This window comes from Eschrichtius robustus, chromosome 2 (assembly GCF_028021215.1).
Source record: "Eschrichtius robustus isolate mEscRob2 chromosome 2, mEscRob2.pri, whole genome shotgun sequence".
Lineage (NCBI taxonomy): Eukaryota > Metazoa > Chordata > Mammalia > Artiodactyla > Eschrichtiidae > Eschrichtius > Eschrichtius robustus.
Window position 1 is genome coordinate 45,589,296 of NC_090825.1, and position 20,900 is coordinate 45,610,195.

The window sequence follows — 20,900 nt, forward strand, 5'->3', positions numbered from 1 at the left end:
AGGAGCCAACACTTGCCTTTCTCTACCAAGGACATGGTCAGGATGTCAAAGACCTTGGAAGAACTCCCTCAGCAACGCGTTCTGAAAGGGATGTCATGGGGCACTGGCATCACATACAGTGGTGATTCTCCTCCTGTGCTGTTTTTATTTTATGCTGATATTCTGAACTTACTGAATTCCTTAGGCATTTTTGCCACACTTGATCTATTGTTCACTCATTCATTTGGTCACTAATTCACAGTTACTGGATGAGACCCTTCTTTGTGCCAGATGTTTTCCTGAGTGCACAGTGGTGAACAAAACAGTTGGGGTCCCTGCCCCCCTGTAGTCTAGGAGAGATACAGACAAGTGAGAAGGTCCTAGTGAGTGAGGTACAGGGTGTTTGGGGGCCCATATGATGAGCACCTAGTCCAGAGGAGGGATGTGAGCAGAGACCAGATGGAAGAGGGTGAGATAGCCTGACCCAGAGGCCATAAGTGTGTTTTAGACAATGGCACATGTGATAGCAACAGGTGAATTTCTTGCAAAACTAATGAAGCTTAAATTCTGTGGTGTACCAGGAAACAGACTCTTTGAAAAAAAGGCAAAAAAAAAAAAAAATCTGATTTGTAGCATTTGCTAATTTCCATGGTATAAATACACCCATCGTGGTCAACGTTAAGGTACAGTTTAACCAACCCACAAAAGTCCTTAATATTTAATAATCAGTGCTTTCAAGCCTGTACTGCCATCTCCAGAACCTTGCTAGGAAGCTTTGGGTCCCTTACCTGGACAAGCCCATTCCAAGTGTTGTATTAGTTGGGGTTTCTCCTGAAGCAGGCTCGGAGAGGGGAATTTGGATACAAGTAGTTTTTTTTCAGAAAGTGTAAGAAATAGCCACGGAGGGTGGGGAAGTTAGCTGGGGAAGGGAAGACCACCAATAAATGGTGTTTCTACCATTATGGGTAACTAGAGTTTCATCCTTCTTGAAATTCTGGGAATCAGTGTGGCAACAGCCTGAGGAGCAAGGGAGTGGCAGTAGTTATACACTAACTCCTGTCAGTCACTGGCTGAGGTCTGTTCCTGGGGTGTGCTCTTTCCCTGTTACATTTGACTTTCCCTGATGGGTAGAGTGGCCTTCCATTGCTTCAGAGAAGACTTTAAAGCCAGAAGCTGCAGATACTGGCAGTTGGAAGTCAGCCAGCACGCGAGGAAGTGGCAAGGCCTGGGGGATACGTGCAGAGCACCAACAGCATCTGCTACAAATTGCCCTGTACCTAATTCTGTATTTCTTTTTTTTTTTTCTCTTCCATTATGGTTTATCACAGATTATTGAATATAGTTCCCTGTGCTCTACAGTAGGACCTTGTTGTTTATCCATTCTATGTATACTAGTTTGCATCTGCTAACCCCAAACTCCCAATCCTTCCCTCCCCCTCGGCAACCACAAGTCTGTTCCCTATGTCTGTGAGTCTGTTTTGTAAATAAGTTCATTTGTGTCATATTTTAGATTCCACATATAAGTGATATCATATGGTATTTGTCTTTCTCTGACTTACTTTGCTTAGTATGATAATCTCTAGGTCCATCCATGTAGCTGCAAATGGCATTATTTCATTCTTTTTTATGGCTGAGAAGTATTCCATTGTATGTATGTGCCACATCTTCTTTATCCATTCATCTGTTGATGGACATTTAGGTGTTTCCATGTCTTGGCTATTGTAAACAGTGCTGCTATGAACATAGGGGTGCATGTATCTTTTCGAATTATAGTTTTGTCCAGATATATGCCCAAGAGCAGGATTGCTGGATCATATGGCAACTCCATTTTTAGTTTTTTGAGGAACCTCCATACTGTTCTCCATAGTGGCTCCACCAATTTACATTCCCACCAACAGTGTAGGAGGGTTCCCTTTTCTCCACACCCTCTCCAGCATTTGTTATTTGTAGACTTTTTAATGATGGCCATTCTGACCTTCTGTATTTCTAATTTACATTTTTTCCTTAAATTGGGCCCTCACATTTTTATTAGTTTTAAGCCTTGCAAAACCTAGAGCCACCCATAGTGATAGCTCCTAGTTGTTGAAAAATGTAGCATGTTTGAGAAATTCAAAGAAATTAATAAGGCTATATCAAAGTTGGGAGGAGGGTGGGAAGCAAGAGATGAAATGAGAAAGCAATGCTGGGCTCTTCTAGGTTTGGCTGAGATTTGCTGATCTCTGTAGAACTCAGCTGGGCTCCTCCTGCTTTCTCATTCCTCTGGGACAGGCTGACAGAGCAGCACCCTTTCTGGGATGGCCTCTTCCATGATGAAGAGCAAGAATGCCAGAGGGCTGATGAAACTCACAATGCCTCTGATGCCTATTGCTCACCAATGGCTCACACCAAATCTCCTAATATTCCATTGGCCAAAGCAATTCACTTGGCCCAGTCCAAAACCATGAGGGCAAGGAAATATAATCCACCTACAAGGAAGGAGGTGATGACTCAGTGAGGTCAGTAATACAATCTACTCTAGGATTTTCACCAAGATGTTAGTGGTGGTTATCCGGGGTTAGTGAGATTTCTGATAATTTTTATTTTTTGCTTTAGCTTTTTCTCTTATTAGAATTTTTAATGAGAATATAGCAATTTTACCAAAAACTATAAACCTATTTCTTTAAGTAATTAAAGATATTAAAGGTTGGAGAACATTTATTTGAGGATATATTTTTAACATTTCCTTTTATAACTCCTTTATTAAATGAGTTAATGTACATATGAAAAGCCTATCTCCTCAACTTCTGAGACTACCTGTTAGCTTTTACAGTGTATATAAATCATTAGGTTTTATTATATTCCTATTTTTGTTTCCTTATTACTACTCATTCATTTTAAAATTTATTTTGTTTATATCTTTTATTTTGTATGTATCTCTGTAAACCACCTGCAAACACTTTGAGTGTTAGCTGGGAAGTAAAGAAACAGATTATTTTAAAAACTGAAACAGGTGTGGGCGAGAGAGCCATCCCAGTCATACATACAAATCAGGTGCAGACATTATTTTTTTAAACGCTTATGATGACGTCCCTAAAGGTTCTGATTTAATTGTTCTAGGTTGAAGTTATTTATAAAAGCTCTCCAAGGGTTGAGAAAAATTGAATAAATAAATGATTACGTTAGTGGAAAAGTAACAGAAGGGCCAATGTTATGTGATGAGCAGTCGGAGATTGGGAAATTCCATAATGATTTGAAGTCTGCTGAGTTGCTGAAGGCTGAGGCTTCCGAATATTGAGGAGAGTAAGGGAAATGGATGCTGAGGAGAAATTTGAGCTTCCAGAATGAAGAATAGGACTGCTGTTAAGGTCTGTCTGAGATTCACTGCAGGGGAAGAGCTGGTCATATTCTCTCTGACACCTCATTTTCCCATGTAGAGCCCAGATCAGACCCTAAGAGATAACTGCTTTTTGGGTTACTGAGGTACATTTTGTGGACCGTTTTTCAGAACATTATCACTAATAAGAGTCTCTTCTCAATGAAAACAGGTTGAACTCATAGGAAATTATTTATATACCCAGAACAAGAGAGGAGAAATAGAGATATTATAGGAATTTGATTTGTCTGTTTACAGCTCTCCTAAATTATTTTATTTTGTGCAGAGTTCAGTCATTTATGTATAAAATATGAAAATCTCTTTATCTCCCACTGCCTCATAATATAAAACAGAAACAAAACAAAAATCAAAATCCTCTCTCCCTACATATATATTTATAGAGGAACCATATAAAAATATAGAAATATAGAAATATATAGAGAGAGGGGGGTTATTGTTTTATTTTTGTTTTTAACTAAAAGACAGATAACCGGGTTTTTTTTAGTAACCAGGATCTCGTTACTGGTAAGGTCTGAGTTAATTGCCATTTGTAGAGTAACCATGGTGACCAGCATGTTGCTTCTGAGTCCATTAATCTTGTTGAGGTTAACAGTAAATCCCAAAGGATCTTTTGCAGTGATTCAGAAATAAATCATCTTCTCACATGTATGTTATTTGGTGACAGCACTTTCTTTAAGTATGTCTCCCTAACAGACAAAGAAATAAGACAGTCCCTAATGAGGTGATAAAAACCCATTCCTGAATAAGAAATTTTACAAAATATAGCAAATGACTGAAAAAGTAGATACATAGAAATGACACATGAAAGGAGGATTTACTCAATAAACATGTACTGTACCCCTAATAGACATACCAAAAAAGGCCATTTACTCCTTCTTAGTAATGTATCTGTACAGGACCTCAGCCTTGAGGTATAAACCGGAGACAAAATTTCAGATTCTTCAATGAAAAAAACTCAAATTATTTTTTAGATTACGGAAATTAGAAAGGATGAGTTGACCTGGACTGAGGAAGAGAAACAGCTGGCTGCCCAAGCTGGGACTAATAATGTTTTATATTTGTAAAAAGGTGTTTGTGACGTAAAAAGTAGAGCATGACCCTACCTAAAATCACATTTGTCCTACAACATCCCCAGAGATTAAGTACAAAATGTGGGGTGGCCTCATTTTACAGATGAAGATGCTGAGGCTAAAGAATGCAGAATGACTTTCCCATACTCAGTATTAGCGCTTTCTTTCAAATGAGCTGAATAAAATTGTTAGGATTCTGAGTTGGAAGGGATGGGGATTGGATTTTCATCCCAACATTCTTCTGCCCTTAATTCATATTACACACAACTCTGGGTCTTTGTCAACCCATGAGGTTTATATTTTCTCATCTCCAAGTATTCCTGAGCTAAAGGAATAATCCAAGCTCTCATTTCAACCTAGGTCTTCATACATAAAAGAAATACCAAGAAAACAATAGTGTTTTACAGAAGCTAAGATGCACAATTACTCATATTTTAACATCTCTGAAATTGGGATGTGTCTTACAATAAATAACATTGTAATTGCTGATGCTGTATGAGAAATGGATTCCACTGCCTGTACATGCGCCAACATGGTCATAGCTGTGTATACTGTCCTTACCTCAACTGAGTGGTGGAACTGTTACAACGTAGGTAGAAAGTTATTGTGTATGCGGGAGCGGGTATCAGTTTGATGTTAGGGATGTGAATACTCATTTGGAGTAATGATCATCATTTCATATTTCCCTGCAAAGCAACATGCTGGTGCTCTACAGATCTTAAGGGAAGATACCCACAAGCAGAAGGGTATGTTGACTTATTGAGGTAGTCATGGGATGATCATCTTTCATTAACAAAGCATCATGAACAAAGCAACTGAAGACAGAAAGAATTACTAAATCCCTCAGAATACATGAAAAAAGCTTCAAAGTAACAAGAAGCTGTTGTAACTGACAAGTGTGTCTAGCAGGAAAATTGTTAACCATTGTATCATAGTTTCATTGGCTGCTGCTTTTTGTTCTTGGCCATTCGTAAAGTAATTTTTAATCTTATAATCCATGGCATCTTAGATTCTATGATATGTAGTAATTCATAAATCAGTCAGCATGGTTCTGTTCCCCTGTAGCTGGTGATTGGGCTTTGCCTAAAGCTACTCTGTTGATGGTGGACTTCATCAGAAAGTCCAGAGTAGTCAAAAACAAATCTTATTTGATTAACCAACTCTGGCAAATTAATGTTTTGTTCACTTCAACACAAATGTCTCAGACCACAGTTGATATTTGATTAAAAAGAGAAATTGTCTCCAATGGCTCATGAAGCTTTTAAGATAATGGTTCTTTGTAATTCCCTAATTATAGAAAGTGTTCATTTTTAATTATTGGCAATTTAGGACATTGCAGAGGTTACAGTAAAATATTTCTGATATAGGTACAATTGGAAAGGGGGATGGTTCTGATGTAATCATGGCCTCCCAAAATTACACACACACACACACACACACACAGTATAAACAGGGAATGTTGTGTATGCATAGATGTATAATCTATCTCTGTGGCCTCCGAAGACCCCATGAGTTATTATGCTGGAACTGAGAGACTCAGACATGTTTAATGGCAGAAGCAAGCATTCCATTAACTTGGTTAAAGAGTACAAATCAGCTAGCTGAGTTGTTTCTTCTTTACCTTCACAAAGGTGCACCCCGGCCTGGTTTAAGTTTATACAGTCAGGGGTGCAGCAGGAAGAGTTTAACTAGGTCAGAAGAGTGCTAAATTTTTTCAGGCAAGCATTTGTCCTTGGTAAGTTCAGTAAGCCATGCCATTACATACCAGCCCCAGCCTCTTCCTTACACAAGTATGACACTCCTGTGACTCCCGTCTCCCCAACTTCATTCTGCAAATTTGCGTTCTAGCTGTGTGCCAGGATAAGAACTTTCTCCATTAACATAGGGGCTCTCAACCTAGGGCCTTTCCAGGCATAGGCCAAGCCTTGGCTAACAAGACCTAGAGGAGCAAAGGGATAATTTTTTTAATTACCTAAGGAAATCTGATTAGATTTGAGTTCCTTTGAAAGAACCTTTGGAATTTATTTATACAACTATCTTAGCACTTGAGATTTAAGGTGTGTCCAGATATAGAATATTTTTTGCACCTTAATTCACTCTGAATTCATCATTTTTCATATACCCCGCTCATAAGATGAGGTAAGTGAAAAGTATAGATTTTGAATGTCTGCCTTTATTTTCCCAGTTTATAGATATATGCTGAATGTGACTATTGCTAGAGGAATGTATTATTCTCTTAGGGGTCAGAATTAGAAAGGTCACATCCCCAGATTTTTCTGATAAAATATGCTGCACCTTGAGATGCTCACATGGAACCAAAGGTATCTTTCACCAGATATTTTAATCTCATTTGAAAACTTGTACTTGGTTCAGGGAAGTACTCTGAGATAAGACCCTATCTGCCTTTTAGCTCTCTTCTTTCTTCTCAGAAGGGAGAAATAGTGATGACATCTCATTAGAAGCTCTCCTGCTGCAGTTTAAAGCTATTTGCTTTCATTCTCTCTTCAAGCTGAGCGCAGCGCATCACTATTTTCTATGTAAAAATCCTGAAGTATTTGACAGTTGCTAGTAAGAACATGCCAAGCTTCTCTTTTTGACGCTTTACAAATCCCTTTATTAAACTTTCATCATTTGCTTAGCTTTTCTTCCTCTCTCTCCCTCTCTCCCTCTCTCCCTCTCTCCCCCCCCACCCACCCACTGGGTGATATGTCTTTCCCACCTATCTTGAATTGTTGTTATCAAATAAGAACGTGGCCAATAAAAAGGGAGGATTAAAGAACATGGCTTCCTTTCAGCTTCCTCTCTGAAATGATAACAAATACACTAGAACTTCACTTCTCAAACTTGTAATGAGTAGTACAGATATGTGTTTAAGAGCACAGGCTTGAAAGCTTTACTGACTGCGTTTGATTTCCAGATCTACCACTTTACTAGCTGAGTTGTCTTAGGTGAATTTTTTAACCTTTCTGTGCCTCATTTTCCTCAACTATAAAATGAGGATCGTAATATTATCTCCCTTGAGTCACTCTAAGGATTAAGTTAAGGTAACATATATAAAGAGTTTAAAACAGTACTTGCAAATATTAACCATTATAATTATCAACTAAGTTTCAAAATCAAAATTTGGTTATGTGCATTATGATCCATACCAGAAGCTTATTCTGAATCCTAGATATCCTGTTTATAGTAACCTAAAACACCAGCTCATTGTATTATAATTTTGATATTAATCAACCTGGCATTTTTCTCTTAAAAATGTAAGGCATGAGTATATTAGTTCTTATAACGCTTTTTAAAAATATTATCATTACTCACAGATTTCCTAACCCAATTGTCTTAGCTCTTTAAGTTGTGACTATAACAAGGTAAAAATTTTTTTTCTGTGATGGGCTATAAATAGTGACCAACCATCTCAGGTTTCTTGGAACTGAGGGGTTTCTTGGGGCATAGGACTTTTCCTGCTAAAACTGGGAACATCTTGTGCAAACTGGGATGGCTGGCCACTCACTCCAGCTATAAAAGTACTGTATAAGGTGGAGTAGAAGGGGGGAAGGAAGAAGCGGTAGTAATATTAATCTCATCAAACACAGAAGAATTCTAAATACAATACCACACCACCATTCCCCTGATTTTTGACTCACACAATCCCTGATGAGTATCTGAAGGGTAGAATTGCACTGAACTAATTAATTCTAAATGTCAGGCATTTGGGCTTCATTTTTTGCTATTATCGTCATCTGTGGGATATATTTCTTCTCCTTCATTTTATGCTGTTGCACTTTCCTCTGATCATTTTTTTGCCTGTTGTTTTTTTTTTTCTTGTAGGTCAACTCAAATCAAAACATACTCATGGGATAATGCCCAGGTTATCCTGGTTGGAAACAAATGTGACATGGAAGATGAGCGAGTCATCTCAACTGAGAGGGGCCAACATTTAGGAGAACAGCTTGGTAAGAAACAAATGATCAAATTAATGAGAAAGAGAGCATGGTAATTACTTGTAACACAGTGCAGAGTCCCGCTACTTGCTAGGATGGATTTAATGAAAAGACTGTCAACCCGACAGTAGAAACCAACACATCACCTGTAAGTAGTAAGTGGATTTCCTCCCACTTTCTGTGGCATCCTTAGAATCCAAGCACAATTACAGAAGCAAAATAGACAGCCAGCATTTGGATTTAGCACAAGATGTTCAAATTCCATTGCATAAGAAAGACAGGATGTGCCTTGCTTGCTATTTCTTTGGGGCTTTTTCTCTATATACAATATTCTATACTGAGTGAGCACTTTATTATGCTATATGATTGTTGTTTTCAAGTTTCCATTGGAGGAGGGTGGGTAATAGGCACAGAATAGGTCATGTTATAGATTCTGGTTCTAGGGACACCACTGGCAATGTGTGTTACAGTTACAAACCTCTTTGAGACTCTACCTCCTCATATCTTAAGAATGAGTATTATGACCCATGCCTACTTTACCAAGTCCTTGTAGGTAAGATCAACTGAGATAAGAGATAGATATGAAAGAGTTTTAGAAATGGCAAAGCCATTTCAAACGCAAAACATTGTATATAGGGGGAAAAAATGCTTGAGTGAGTAGGGTAGAGTTTTGGTGCAAAGGAGGGAATCATGATTGATTGATTTTTTTTTAAATAATTTTTATTGGAGTATAGTTGACTTACAATGTTGTGTTAGTTTCAGGTGTACTGCAAAGTGAATAAGTTATACATGTACATATATCCACTCTTTTTTAGATTATTTTCCCATATAGCTCATTATAGAGTATTGAGTAGAGTTCCCTGTGCTATACAGTAGGTCCTTATTAGTTATCTATTTTATATACAGTAGTGTGTATATGTCAATCCCAATCCCCCAATTTATCCCTTCCCCCTTTCCCCCCTAGTAACCATAAGTTTGTTTTCTACATCTGTGACTCTATTTCTGTTTTGTAAATAAGTTCATTTGTACCATTTTTTAAGATTCCACATATAAGCGATATCATATGATATTTGTCTTTCTCTGACTTACTTCACTCAGTATGACAATCTCTACGTCCATCCATGTTGCTGCAAATGGCATTATTTTGTTCTTTTTTATGGCTGAGTAATATTCCATTGTATATATGTACCACATCTTCTTTATCCACTCCTCTGTCGATGGACATTTAGGTTGCTTCCATGTCTTGGCTACTGTAAATAGTGCTGAAATGAACATTGGGATACCTTTTCAAATTATGTTTTTCTACAGATATATGACCAGGAATGGGATTGTTGGATCATGTAGTAGTTCTATATTTAGTTTTTTTAAGGAACTTCCATACTGTTCTCCATAGTGGTTGTACCAATTTACATTCCCACCAAGAGTGTAGAAGGGTTCCCTTTTCTCTACACCCTCTCCAGCACTTATTGTTTGTAGATTTTTTTGATGATGGCCATTCTGACTGTTGTGAGGTGGTTGTAGTTTTGTACAACTACTCATTGTAATTTTGATTTGCATTTCTCTAATAATTAGTGATGCTGAGCATCTTTTCATGTGCTTTTTGGCTATCTGTGTGTCTTCTTTGGAAAAATGTCTATTTAGATCTTCTGTCCATTTTTTGGTTGGGTTGTTTGCTTTTTTGATATTGAGCTGCATGAGCTGTTTGCATATTTTGGAAATTAATTTCTTGTCGCTTCATTTGCAAATATTTTCTCCCATTCTGTTTGTTGTCTTTTCATTTTGTTTATGGTGTCCTTTGCTGTGCAAAAGCTTTTAAGTTTCATTAGGTCCAATTTGTTTATTTTTGTTTTTATTTTCATTACTCTAGGAGGTGAATTCACAAAGATATTTCTGCGATTTATGTCAAAGAGAGTTCTGTCTATGTTTTCCTCTAAGAGTTTTATAGTATCCAGCCTTACATTTAGGTCTTTGATCCATTTTGAGTTTATTTTTGTGTATGGTGTTAGGAAGTGTTCTAATTTTATTCTTTTACATGTAGCTGCCCAGTTTTCCCAGCACCACTTATTGAAGAGACTGTCTTTTCTCCATTGTATATTCACGGTTGCTGGTTTTGATATCATATTTGTGTGTGGATGATTTTTTACTACTACTTTATGTTTGCCTTTACCAGTGAGCTTTCCCACTTGTGATTTTCTTGTTTCTAGCTGTGGCCTTCCCCCCACACACACACCTAGAGAAGTTCTTTTAGCATTTGTTGTAAGGCTGGTTTGGTGGTGCTGAATTCTCTTAGCTTTTGCCTATCTGTAAAGCTTTCGATTTCTCTGTCAAATCTGAATGAGAGCCTTACTGGTTAGAGTAATCTTGGTTGTAGGTTTTTCCCTTTCAACACTTTAAATATATCGTACCTCTCTGTTCTGGCCTGAAGAGTTTCTGCTGAAAAATCAGCTGTTAACCTTATGAGGATTCCTTGTGTTGTTATTTGTTGCTTTTCCCTTGTTGCTTTTAATATTTTTTTCTTTGTCTTTAATTTTTGTCAGTTTGATTACTATGTGTCTCAGTGTGTTCCTCCTTGGGTTTATCCTGTATGGGACTCTCTGCACTTCCTAGACTTGGATGAGTGTCTCCCTTTCCCATGTTAGGGAACTTTTCAGTTATAATCTCTTCAAATTTTTTCTCAGGCCCTTTTCCTTTCTCTTCATCTTCTGGGACCCCTATAATGCAAATGTTGGTGCATTTGCTGTTGTCACAGAGGTCTCTGTGACTGTCCTCATTTCTTTTTTCATTCTTTTTTCTTTGTTCTATGGCAGTGATTTCAAACACTCTGTCTTCCAGCTCACTTTGTTCTTCTGCCTGTTATTCTTCTATTGATTCCTTCTAGTGTATTTTTTTTATTTCAGTTATTGTGTTGTTCACCTCTGTTCTTCAAATCTTCTCTTTTTTAAACATTTCTTGTATCTTCTTGGTCTGTTCCTCCATTTTTTTTCTGAGATTTTGAATCATATTTACTATTATTACTCTGAGTTATTTTTCAGGTAGATTGCCTATCTTCTCTTCCTTTAGTTGTTCTCATGGGTTTTTATCTTGTTGCTTTGTCTGCAACATATTTCTCTGTTGTCTCATTTTGTCTAACTTTCTGTGTTTGTGGTCTCCTTTCCACAGGCTGCAGGATCATAGTTCCTCTTCCTTCTTGTGTCTGACCCCTGGTGGGTGAGGTTGGTCCTGGAGCTTTTGTAGGTGTCCCAGTGGGAGGGACTGGTGCCTGCCCTCTGGTGGGTAGAGCTGGGTCTTGTCCCTCTGGTGGACAAGGCTGTGTCACGGGGTGTGATTTGAGGTGGCTGTGAGTTCAGTGCAACTTTAGACAGCCTGTCTTCTGATGGGTGGCACTGTGTTCCTATTTTCTTTGTTGTTTGGCCTGAGGCTTTCCAGCACTGTAGCCTGTAGGTTGTTGGGTTGGACCGGGTATGGTGCCAAAATTGGGACCTCCTGGAGAGTTCATGCCAATTAGTATTCCCTGGGACCTCCACTACCAGTCTCCTTGCCCCCCACAGCAATCTACAGCTGACCCATACCTCCCCAGGAGAGCCTCCAAGACCCCTAGGTAGGTCTAACCCAGGTTCCTATGGATGTACTGCTTTTCGCTGGTCCCAGGGCACATGAGACCTTGTGTGCACCCTCCAAGAGTAGAGTGTCTTTCCCCCAGCCCTGTGGAGTTCCTTCACTCAAGCTCTGCTGGTCTCCAAGGCTAAATGCTCTGGGGGTTCTTCTTCCCAATGCCAGATTCTCAGACTGTGTCTTGGAGGGCTATTTTTATGTGGGAACGTTTCTGTGTGGCCTGCATGGGTTTAAATTTTTTTTGGCGGTAGGGCTGTTTTTAGTATAGGTGTCTGCCACCTCTTTCTTCAGTGTATGCTGTCCATTATCCCCTTGATAGGAGCTGTGACTGATGTTGTAGTGACAAGAGCCTGCATTGGATATTGAACCTCCCCTTTGTTCTGTGGTTGTCACTGCCCTGTCAGGGGTGGGGTCTGCTCCCTAGTTCTTGGAGTAGTGGCCCCCAGATCTGTTTCTTGGCTGTGTTTCTGATCTGTGGTGTGAGTTAGGTGGGACTGGAACACTCCCACTGGGAGAGAAGCCACTGAGTATCCCTCCTCTGGAGCTGTTCACCTGTGGGTGTGCTCTGTTGTGTCACCTTTCACCCGTTGTGTGAGCTCTCAGATTACACTGTTGGCACTGCTCTCGGCCCCACCTTAACTGTGTGGGTATGCCAGCAGTTGGCCCTGGTGTCTCCCAGGTGCTGTTTTCAACAGGCCACTAGTGTAGATCCACTGACGTCAGGTTCCAGGATTGCAGTAATCATGGATCTGCATCCACTGTGGGTGTTATGGGGTCAGTTCGGACTCTGGCCTGGCCCAACACCCATGTGTACGTGTCCACAAAGTCCACAGCTGCTAAAGCTAGACCTGTCTCAGCTGCAGGAGCACTCGTTGTCTGCTCAGATGTTCTGCAGGTGCTGAGTTTACAAAGCCAGTTGCAGGGGTGTAAATCCGCAGTTTGCGCAGCAGTAAGGGGAGATTTCATCTCTTCTTCCTTAGTTGCACGGTCCCTGGGGCTCAGCTGTGGTTTCAGCCCCACCTATGCATGTGGGCCACCCACAGGCATCTGCTCCTGAGGCTGCCCCAGAGCACATGAGCCTGCCCTGGTGGGAAGGGGGCACAGAGGAGGTGGCGGCTGGGGGACACCCATGGCAGGGACTGGTGCGTGGGGATAGAGGCTGCAATGGCCATGATTGATTTATTAATTCAAGGCATTTTTTACTGAGCACCAGTTATGTATCCTGCACTGTGTCGGACATCACGGGGGATACCAGAAAAGTGTGATCCACAGTCCCTCGGCTCAAGTTGATTTCAGTCAACTGGGGAGACCAGAGGTACACACAAGAAAGCAGAAATAACAAGACAACACCAAAAATAGCATCATGAGGATATGATAAGCTAGGAGACAGATGCCAAGAGGAAAGCAACAGAGAGAGGGTGGCAGACACAGGTGTTAGAAGGAGGTGTGAGAGTGAAGTGAGATGGGAGGCAGATAAGGAGCAATGCAGAGGAAACAGAGAAAATGTATGGAAATGAGCAGAACAGCTAAGAAGAGGTGAGTGATGAGAGGAGCTAACAATCATATGGGTTAAATGGCAAGACAAGTTTTGAATGGTCCTGAAAGGAGAGTAGAATATGAAAACCATGAAGAGGAGAAGAAGCATGAATAAAGGGCACAGTGGAGTAAGGACATTGAGAGGAACATTGGGAGGAGAGTGAGTGGAAAAGTTGGAACCCAGCGTAATGTTATGGAAGTAGAGTGGATTTGGGGAACAATTCCAGCCCTAAGCAAAGGAGCTGGAATTTCTTTTTCTTCCTTCCTCCCTTCCTTCCTCCCTCCCTCCCTCCCTCCCTTCCCTCCCCTCCTTCCCTCCCTCCCTCCCTCCCTTCCTCCCTTTCTCCCTTCTCCCTCCCTCCCTCCTGTCCCTTTTTCCTCCCTCCCTTCCTTCCGAGAGTCTGGCTTTCTAACCTTTTGGCCAGGACCTACAGTAAGAAGTGCATTCAATCTAGCAACCCAGTGCATACATACGTAGAGAGAAAGAGAATGAAACCAAACAAAACACATTTACTCTTATTAGATGAGATTTGTTCGGTACTATTCTCTTTTCTATTATTTTTCACCTTCTTTTTTCTTTTAATAATGGTGTCAACTCACTAAATAAATCCTAGGATCCACTAATGTGCTTCAACCCACTATAATTTGAAAAACACTGTTCTGGAGGGGGTACTTTGTGATTAATCTGCAGGGAGTGTGCAGCACAGATTAGAGAAGCAGACCTCCACTCAGTGGGGCATGCTGTCACTTGGTCATCTCATAAATGAACTATGCACAGTCCAGTCTGAGAGCTTGACCATTTCCTTATGAGATTAGTGAGCTCATTGGACCAAAGGCTATCACCCAATGACCGCAAGAACCCTCCCACCAAACTTTCTTACATTCGCCCATGAGAAAATCATACAGCTGATGTCTGTTCTTTCTGTGGCCGCCCTTGAGCTTTTATCTTCTCGTTCATAGGGCCTCTCCCCATTCTATCAATTTAACAATCTTTTCCCCCCAAAAGTCTGAAAAACTTGGCTATCTTTTCTTAGTCCTCTTAGCACCTCAGGAAGTTAGGAATGGAGAATAGTAGATTCCCCAAGAGAAGAGAGAAAAGAAATCTGAGACAGGGTTGGCAGGGTGGCTTCCTGAGACAATCTCTTCCCTCCCTGTATTTTCTTGACTAGTCAGGCATATGCTATGTGGAGGGAAGAAACTGCTACACAGATGTAAGTGACTTCTATATATAAACCTGAAAATTGTTTGGTTCAAAGAACAATAGATGGGAGCCAATATTTTAGTGACATTGAGCCAGGTAGCTGCTTACATTTTTTACTACTGTAATAAATTACCTGGGTGTTGAGAAGGTCATGTTATGGAAGGGGACATTTAAAATGGTGTGAATGCATCAAGAGGGCAGCTTTCCTTGGAACTCCACTGACTGACACAAACACAAACCCTTTTCCTGTGGTACATAGATGAAGGAAATTTCCTGAAATTGTGAGGCAGAAATGGTTTATGTACCCATACACATTCTTCCAATGATTTCTGATTGATTTTTTGCTCTGTGTTCAATAAACCCCAGCAGTTGTCATAGCAACCAACATTTGGGCATTCTTAGAGAGTCGTTTACCTTCTTTAATGTGGTTTGTTCTTTTCATGACTACACACCCTTCTACAAATGATCATGAGAGATCGTTTATATGGGGGAAAAAACCCTCACAATCTAAGTTTAAAGATTTTAAAGGTCTTAGCTTTATTTTTTTTTAATTACTGGTAAAATTCCATTGTCCAGAACAGCATCACACACACACAAAGGTTGGGCACTGTTTTTTAAATGTCATTACCACATCTTAGCAGATGGTTCAAAAACACTGCTGTATTGATCTAGTTACAATTAATTCTCCATTGTGGATGGTTACATCCATAACATTTGCTTATCCTAATGAAGGTACTTGATGGAACTGAGCTGTAGCTGAGGTCTTTAAAATACTTGTATGTCAGCTGCCCTTGCCAATCCAAACATTTACAATACATCAGTTGCTTGGGAATACAATGAAAATGCTACCTTTCAGGAGCAACCATTGTAGTGCCTGTGATAGACTATGCAGACAATCAGCATTTTTCTGGTCTTCCCTTTCCTGGTTGGTTTGTTTCATTTGGCCTGCTGGGCATGCCCTCCTTCTTGAATTCTGCCATCTTGGCTTCTATACCATGGTGCTCTCTCTCCAGCCATACCTTGGCTGTTTCCTTGGGAGACTCCTCCTCTTTCTCCCTTTTGCACTTTGCCTTTCTGTCCTTGGCCCACCACTCTTCTCTCTCTGCACTCTCCCTTAGATAGTCCCAACCATTTCTGAGGCATGAACTCTGCCTATAAACTAATGACAGCCAAGTCATGTCTTAGCCCTGACCCTCTACCCACCTACCAGCTGCATGTATTCAATACTTCCGATTTTGGGTGGTCCTCTAAATCATGTGCAGCTGAATCCTCTGGGGTTCTTTTTCAAGTGCATATTTGTCAACCCTAACTCAGGCATGCTGCATCAAAGTTTCTGAAGGCCAGGAATCTACATGTTTAACAAACAACATTCTGACTTTCCTACAACCCTAAAATTTTAGAACACTGGCTTAAAGTAGCTGCAAGTGTTTGGAGAAGGTAGGGAACTGCCCCTGAGCTGAACATTATCCTATAGCTAGTATCATTCTTCCCATATGTGTTTTTGACATTTACTATAGACACATGTACCTATAACAATATATAGGAATGTTTTCAATTTTTATTTTTATCCAAATGCCAAATTTATAATATGGCAATAATCTATATATATGTACAGTCTCATAATTTGTTTTAAATGTAAAAATATTAAATATTAAATTAGAAAAATAGAAATAATTAATGTTTTCCTAAAATAAAAGTGATATAACTGGGAATAAGAACAAAGAAATGTACGCAGGAGAATGGATTTGTATTGCCCTGAAATTATAGAAGAAAGAATACTTGAACCATTTTTACAAGCGCTGAATGGGCAGAAAGTGCAGAAACTCTGAGGTTTCCTAAAAATGTAGTTAGAGAAACAAAAATTGCAGATAAACTAAATTTGCTTCTGGAGAGAAGTGATGTTTTTAATAACTAATTTGTAAGGCTCTAGTTTTGTTTTTAATTTGCATTCATATTTCTTCCTAAAGCAAATAACAGATACATATATCCTATTACTCTCCATTTAAATAATTGTCATGATATCATGTGCCTGTATTACTAAATTCCAACCCTGTCGTCTCCATCCTTCCTCCTTGTCTAGCACAGGGAACCCATGAGGATTTCTGACAACTATAAAATATTCTTATACTTTGCCATCTTTCCAACCTGTAAAATTTGTTTCCCCCTCTTTTCACATTTAATGACTTGTTTTGTTTTGTTTATTCATCTTCAAATGTTTATTAAACACCTATAATGATATTAAGGAGTCATGAACTATGTATCTTCCTCCTCGTGAAGCTTAATGTGTGGTCTGCATGTCAAAAATACAATAAAATATCGTGAATGCATAAATTGTTTCCAGCCCTGTTTAGGGCTGGAAAACATCAAAACAAGTATAACTTGAAGGATGAAGGTGGGACATACAGATCTACAAATACATAGTTCCTTCTGTTTTAAGAATAAGAAGAGTGACAAAAAAGTCACATTCTATGTCTATAAACTCTGAAACATTGATTCAATAAAGGCTGGCTTAATTAAGCAGTTCCTTCAAGGGAATAATCTCTTGAAGTAGAAAAAGGTAAATTAAAGACAAATCAGAAAGGATACTCCTTCACATAACAAGGAATATACTAAAAGAACTGATTGTTTCTGGAGGAGGGAGGTGGTGCAGACAGGATATATTCAATATAATTGCTTCCCAAAAAGTCTAGATAAATCAAGTAAGGCAGATACACCATGGCTAATAGAGTTTGGACTCTATGGGACATTTCTATCCCACCAAGAATAAGTGTTTGAGCACATTGACCATGCGGCTTCATATGCCTTGATATCACTCCTGGGGACATGTTAACTGGGGTGAATGGAACATCATTGTTACCAAGCCAGGAAAGTCCACCTCCTGAGATTTTAGTGCCCATGCTGCTGATTTCTGCTGAGACTGGATGACTTCAGGAATGCCTAATTTAGGAACTCTGATTCTAGGATTCTTCAATTGGTTTCTAATTTGAGTCTTTTAGTGTAAACACCCTTGTCTTTCATTGCCAACTCAGGTGAGAATGAACAAAGCAGTAACTTCACTGAACTTTGGATCCATACAGTCTGATCCTAGGCAGCCAGATTCTCTTTATACATTTTCCATTGAAGAGAATTATAATTACCAGCGTCACACCTTCCTGACCACTAAGCTCCGCTTGAGTCACTGTATACTTGGAATGACCTTGAGATACAGATTAGGTCTTAACTGCGTTTAGTTTTCTATTTTACAATCCAGGAGAGAATTAGGGTCTATATAATGGATGAGCCTATTTAAACTCTGTTCATGGACCCCAGAGTCTTCCAGTGATCCACAGTGATCCAGTGAAAGATGCCAGAAAATGACTAGATCACTGTTAAGGATAAATTTTCTCAAATGCAATATTGCCCAAGTACATAATATTTATTTTCAAACAGTGCCCAGCTTTATGGAATTTCCTCCAACCAGTAAATTGGAAAACTCCTTGACTACTCATTCCGTGCTTTATAAGAAACCTCTGAAAATTCTTGATGCCTCACTCTCTGGGCCTTAAAAATTACACTGAGACAGTTACCACTAAACCGGTTACACAGCAACTTCTTATACCTTTAGAGCATTATTTTAGGGAATCTGTAAGGAGGACTACTTAAGGTAGTTCCCTTCTAAACAATGAAAAATTAAGGTATTGTAAAGTGTGCTGTCTTTCTTCTTTGTTGTGCTGAGAGAGCCACATAAGACTGCTCTGAGACTAGGAATAACAGAGATAAATTAACTCAAGTCACAGGTAGGCCTCAAAACATTGAGGGGATCTCACTTCTTTCTCAGAAAATTCAATTCAGGCAGGACCAAGGCAAGGAGAGGAGAAAAGTAAATAGAAGTAAAAAAAAAGTAAATAGAAAAGTAAATCAGGCCAGTTAAATTGGGATCTCTCTGGTGGGACTCAGTCAACAGTATTTTTTTATTTTATTTTATTGAGGTATAATTGACATATAACATTAGTTCAGGTATATTGAATTATAATTGACATATATAACATTAGTTCAGGTATGTAACATAATGATTCAATATTTGTATGTATTGCAAAATGATCACCACAGTAAGTCTATATCCATCACTATACATAATTACAAAAACTTTTTTCTTGTGATGAGAACTTAAGATTTATTCTCTTAACAACTTTCAAATATGCAATACAGTATTTTTAACTATGGTACCGTGCTGTACATTACATCTCCGTGATTTATTTATTTTATAACTGGGCATTAGTACCTTTTGAACCTTTCATCCATTTTGCCTGCCCAACCCCGAGCCCCCACCTCTGATCACCACCAATCTGTTCTCTGTATCTGAGGTGGGTTTTATTTTGGAGGTTTTTTTGGGGGGAGGTGGTTTCCTTTTTTTTCTGAGATTCTGCATATAAATGAGATCATACAGTATTTGTCTTTCTCTGTCTGACTTATTTCCCTCAAGGTTCATCCATGTTGTCATAAATGGCAAGATTTCTTTCTTTTTTATGGCTGAATAATATTCTATTGTGTACGTGTGTGTGCATATGTGTGTTTATCCATTCATCCAATGATGGACACTTAGGTTGTTTCCATATCTTGGCTACTGTAAATAATAATGTAGTGAACATAAGGGTGCCTATATCTTTTTGAATTAGTGTTTTTTTATTGTATAAATGCCTAAAAGTGGAATTTCTGGATCATATGATATTTCTATTTTTAATTATTTGAGGAATATCCATATATGGCTATACCAATTTACATTCCCATCAACAGTGCACAAGGGTTCCCGTTTCTTCATACCCTTACCAACACTTGTTAATTTTTGTATTTTTGGTAATAGCCATTCTAACAGGTGTGAGGTGATATCTCTTTGTGGTTGTGATTTACATTTCACTGATGATTAGTGATGTTAACCATCCTTTCACATTCCTGTTGGCCATCTGCATGTCTTTGGAAAAAATGTCTATTCAGATCCTCTGCCCAATTTTTAATCATATTTTTTGTTTAATTATTGACTTTGAGTTGTACAAGCTCTTTATATATTTTGGATATTAACCCCTTCTCCTGATAAATAGTTTGAAAATTTTTTCTCCCATTCTGTCTGTTGTCTTTTCATTATCTTATTTTTTTTTCTTTTTTTCTGTGCAAAAGCTTTTAAGTTTGCTGTAGTCTCATTCGTTGATTTTTGCTTTTGTTGTTTGTGCTTTGGGTATCATATCCAAAAAGTCATTGCCAAGACCAGTGTTGAGGAGCTTCTTCCCTATGTTTTCTTCTAGGAGTTTTATAGTATCAGGTATTGTGTTTAGGTCTTTGATTCATTTTGAGTTGACTTTTGTGAGTGGTGTGAGATAAGGGTCAGTTTCATTATTCTGCATGTGTTCATCCGGTTTTCCCAACACCATTTGTTGAAGAGACTATCTTTCTTTATTCGGTGCTCTGGGCTCCCTTGTCAAATATTAGTTGATCTTATGAGCAGGGGTTTAATTCTGTGCTCTCTAACTTTATTCCATTGGTCTATGTGTCTATACTGTTTTTTATTACTGTAGCTTTGTAGTGTAGTTTGAAGTGTGATAGCTCCAGCTTTGTTCTTTTTCCTCAGGATTGCTTTGGCTGTTTGGAGTCTCTTGTGGTTCCATACAAATTTTAGGATTGCTTTTTCTGTTTCTGTGAAGAATGCCTATGGTATTTTGTTGGGAATTACATTAAATCTGTAGATGGATTTGGATGTTATGGAGATATTAATAATATTAATTCTTCCAATCCATGACAGCATGATGTCTTTCCACTTGTTTGTGTCTTCTTCCGTTTCGTTCAGCAAAGTCTTGTAGTTTTCTTATAGTCTTGTACAGATCTTTCACTTCCTGGGCTAAATTTATTCCTAAGTATTTTATTGTTTTTAATGCTATTGTGAATGGGATCTTGTTCAGCTATTTCAATCTTAGTGTAAAGAAATGCAACTTGTTTCTGTATGTTAATTTTGTATCCTATAACTTTACTGAAACTGTTGATTAGTTCCAAAGTTTTTTGGTTGAGACTTTGGAATTTTCTATATACTGAATCATATTGTCTACAAATAGCAAATCATTCCTGATTTGGATGCATTTTATTTCTTTGTCTTGCCTCATCCCTCTAGCTAGGACTTCCAGTACTATATTCAATAGGAGTGGTGAGAGTAGGCATTCTTGTCTCAT

The 20,900-nt window shown here is 38.8% G+C and overlaps 1 protein-coding gene across 1 annotated transcript in view; it reads left to right on the plus strand.

Moving 5' to 3' along the window:
* The window catches only part of RAB3C (RAB3C, member RAS oncogene family), a 277,486-nt gene that overhangs the window by 211,720 nt on the left and 44,866 nt on the right, over positions 1–20,900 (plus strand). The window contains exon 3 of the mRNA XM_068532979.1: positions 8,248–8,372. Within this exon, the coding sequence (XP_068389080.1) occupies positions 8,248–8,372 (125 nt within the window). The remainder of the gene's footprint in view (positions 1–8,247; positions 8,373–20,900) is intronic.